General features: G+C 42.9%; 1 protein-coding gene across 2 annotated transcripts in view; it reads left to right on the forward strand.

The window, feature by feature from the left end:
* The window catches only part of COL4A2 (collagen type IV alpha 2 chain), a 291,109-nt gene that overhangs the window by 225,143 nt on the left and 62,733 nt on the right, over positions 1 to 3,233 (forward strand). For both annotated transcript variants that reach the window (XM_019524110.1, XM_019524111.1), the window contains exons 25-26: positions 336 to 395; positions 1,269 to 1,331. In XM_019524110.1, coding sequence (XP_019379655.1) covers positions 336 to 395; positions 1,269 to 1,331 — 123 coding nt within the window. The remainder of the gene's footprint in view (positions 1 to 335; positions 396 to 1,268; positions 1,332 to 3,233) is intronic.

Raw genomic sequence — 3,233 nt, forward strand, 5'->3', positions numbered from 1 at the left:
GATCCCTAGTTTTTGCTGCAGTGTCTGCATACTAATATCATTTGACTTATTAGGCTTATTTATTTTTTTCAGATCTATCCATGAAAAGTACTTTGCTCTGTTCAATTCTATATGGTTAGAATTAGACATGATTCACCATATTTCCGAGTATTTTAATGTTAGTATCTTTTTCGTCTTTAATTTATGCGAATTATCTAGTGCACAGTTATTATGAGAGTGTATCATTTAATACTGTAATAGGCATCTCTAGTTAGAACAGAGAAGTTCAGCTTTTATAATTGTCCACATTTTTAAAATGCTTAGGGGCCTTCTTACTCTTTTCTCTTCACTGATAGGTTGTGACCAAGTTCCTGAAGATCTTTCTAGAGGAGATGGAAGGGAGCCAATTTGGCCAGGTATGTTAAATGAATTAAAAGGGCTTGAAAATACTGTAATGCTTAATTTTATGGGACATATACAGCATGGTAGTTTACTTACTGCTACCTGGTGACAGATATAAATTGGTTACATTTCAGATCAGAAATAACTGCATATTCACAGAGCAACTATAAAGTAATCTGATCTCCTGGCACGTATTGTAAAATTAATGAAGTTTCACCTCAGTAAACCAAAAAAGGTTTGGTTCATTGCTCCTTTGAATTTATTATGATTAAAGAATAATTACCATGCAATTTGTAATAATAACTGCATGAAATTACTCCAAAACCCACCCAAGAAATTAGGTGACAAAAAGAATTTAAGCAAACATAAATGTACAATGTAGCAAACCATGTATTATAAGGAGCATACATTTACATCAAGAGCTTCAGTTCAATTTGGAATCTAAACAAGAATATTCAAATTTGCAGTAGAACTGAATTCATTTCTCTGAATAGAAATGGCTTCTATTACTACTTATTCAGAAATTTCAGTGGGGGAGGACTAGACTTGCCTTTCAGAGAATTTGGACATACAAATGTTAACTTGTAACTTAAGGTTTCCCTAGTATTAAAACAGTGAAGGTTTGAATGAGGATAAAGTAAACCACTAAATGTATTGTCACTGACAAGGAGAGCGTGGAGGGAAGGGACAACAAAATATGCATTCATGAAATGCCAGCTAGCTACACATTTCAATATAGAAATTAAAGAAATGTTTTTTATTGTTTTCTTCAAGATTTTTTCTGCAACATTCCCTTGGTTTAATTTCATGTATATTTATGTAAGTCACAAAAAAATGTGAGAGAGCATATAAGCGCATGCAACCCAAACTGCAGTGTTTGTTTTCAGGTGCAGGCTGTGTGAGAGCACCAACAGGACAACCAGGAAAGCCAGGATTCCCAGGATCTACAGGTAATGTTTGGCCATTACTTTTGAAACATTTTGTATTTCCAGTATGCTGCTTTGGAATTACGTTTTGCCAAAACTGAAGAGAGTTGCACCTCAGCAATAAATATCTGACAGAAATGGGAATAGGGGAGACTTTTAACTTGGAATAGAAATAAGTTAGAAAGGAGTTAAAACAGACAAAAGGGGGAAAATTGTAAATAGCATATAACACACAATGATTGTACTACCTTAAAGCTAATCTTTTTCTCCTCATTCAGGAGTTTCAATCCCATAACCAAAATGTTCCTGTTGGCTAATTTTGTTTTCTTATGTTTTCCTTTTTTAATAGTCTTTACAGTTCATTATAAAGCCATGCTATCTAAATATTTTTTGGTACCCAGGTTTGGAGTCAGTGGAGGCTTCGGGCCATTGTCTTTCTTAACAGATGCAAAATCAAAATAATTTTTCCAAATCTTACATGCCTTTTATTTGCCAGAGGATATTAGAGATGAAACCTATTAGAGCACAGTTATAGTAGGGTTGGAGTGTTGTTGTAAGAGACATAGACGGGCAGTTCTGTGCCTTCAGTGGCCATGATGCACAGAGCAGTGCCAGCTGATGATGATGGCGAAGTGATCAGCCTTCAGCCACTTCTGTGGTGGCAGCTATTATTGCATTCCCCCCACCCTCCACAAAGGTGGCACCTGGGGCTGCTGTCCCAGTCAGCCCCTGCCTTGGTTATGATACTGATTGTTGAGGCCATGTGCTAGTCCTGGAAATGTACAAGAGACAAGGTTTCTTTGTGATATCTTTTCCTAAACAGGCTGGATGGGTAGGAAAGATGTTGGATAACCTTTGGGTGTAGAGCACCCTATTCAGACGTAGAAAAGAAGCAGGCACAGGCTAAGCTAAATGACAGAAAAAAACAATGGTCTGTGTTTAATTTTATGTAAATAAAAGCAATCAATGGAATGGAGGAGGATTGTTACATAGCAGCAACGAGAAAAGATCATTAGTGGCTTCAAAGACAATGGAAACATAGTTCAGAGGAAAACCTAATTAAGTAGAACTTGCAAAGGAAAAAGGGTTGTTATTACCTCTGGAGCACAGAGGGTAGCAGAGCTAGCAGGCAGATTGTAATGAATCATAAAAACATGCATTTGGGGGGGGCAGGGGGCTGTGGGTCAGGAATTAGGGGCACCAGCAGGGCTGGGGTCAGGTAAGGGTCATGCCCTGAGGCAGGGTTTGCAGGGAGACCCAGCAGGGTGGGCGGGGACAGGGAAGGGAAGGGAAGGGCAGCTGGAGGAGCATGGAAGGATCCACAGGCACTCTTTGGCTGGCACTGAGGAACCTGGGCCGCATCCCCGTGCTGGGACCCAGCCCCATTCCACCCCGCCAAGGGTAGGGATGGGCAGGCAGTTTCTCTTACCTGCATGGAGGAGGAGGTGGCAGTGTTGACCATGGTGCTGCAGCTCCAGGGACACTGAGACATACAGGACGCTACTGTTGTAGCACCTGGCAATCACCCTGCCCCACTCTACAAGCTGGGGCTGGGGTGGGTACAGGCTGTCTTGTCCCTGGCCATGCTGCCTCATCACACCTTGGCTTGGGCTGGGGCTGGCGGTGCTGCACAGCCAAAGCGGCGGTGGCTTCCGGCAGCAGCAGCTCAGTGTGGGAATGTGGACTGAGCCCCTGCACACCAGGCCTGGTGCCCTCAGAGCAGGACTGGGGGCTGGGACTGATGGTGCTGCCCAGCTGGGGTGGTAGCGGCAGGTCCCACTGGTGGTGGCTTGGGACTCCCAGCACCGGTGGCAGTACCAAGCCTGCTGCTTCAGCCAGGCTGCAGCCCCATGCCCCAGTTACCACAGAAATCTGGGGGGAGCACATACCCCCACATTGCTCCCCAATACTTTGCCAGTGGGTGTT

This window comes from Gavialis gangeticus, unplaced genomic scaffold, assembly GCF_001723915.1.
Source record: "Gavialis gangeticus isolate Ggan-Ray unplaced genomic scaffold, GavGan_comp1, whole genome shotgun sequence".
NCBI classification, from domain to species: domain Eukaryota; kingdom Metazoa; phylum Chordata; order Crocodylia; family Gavialidae; genus Gavialis; species Gavialis gangeticus.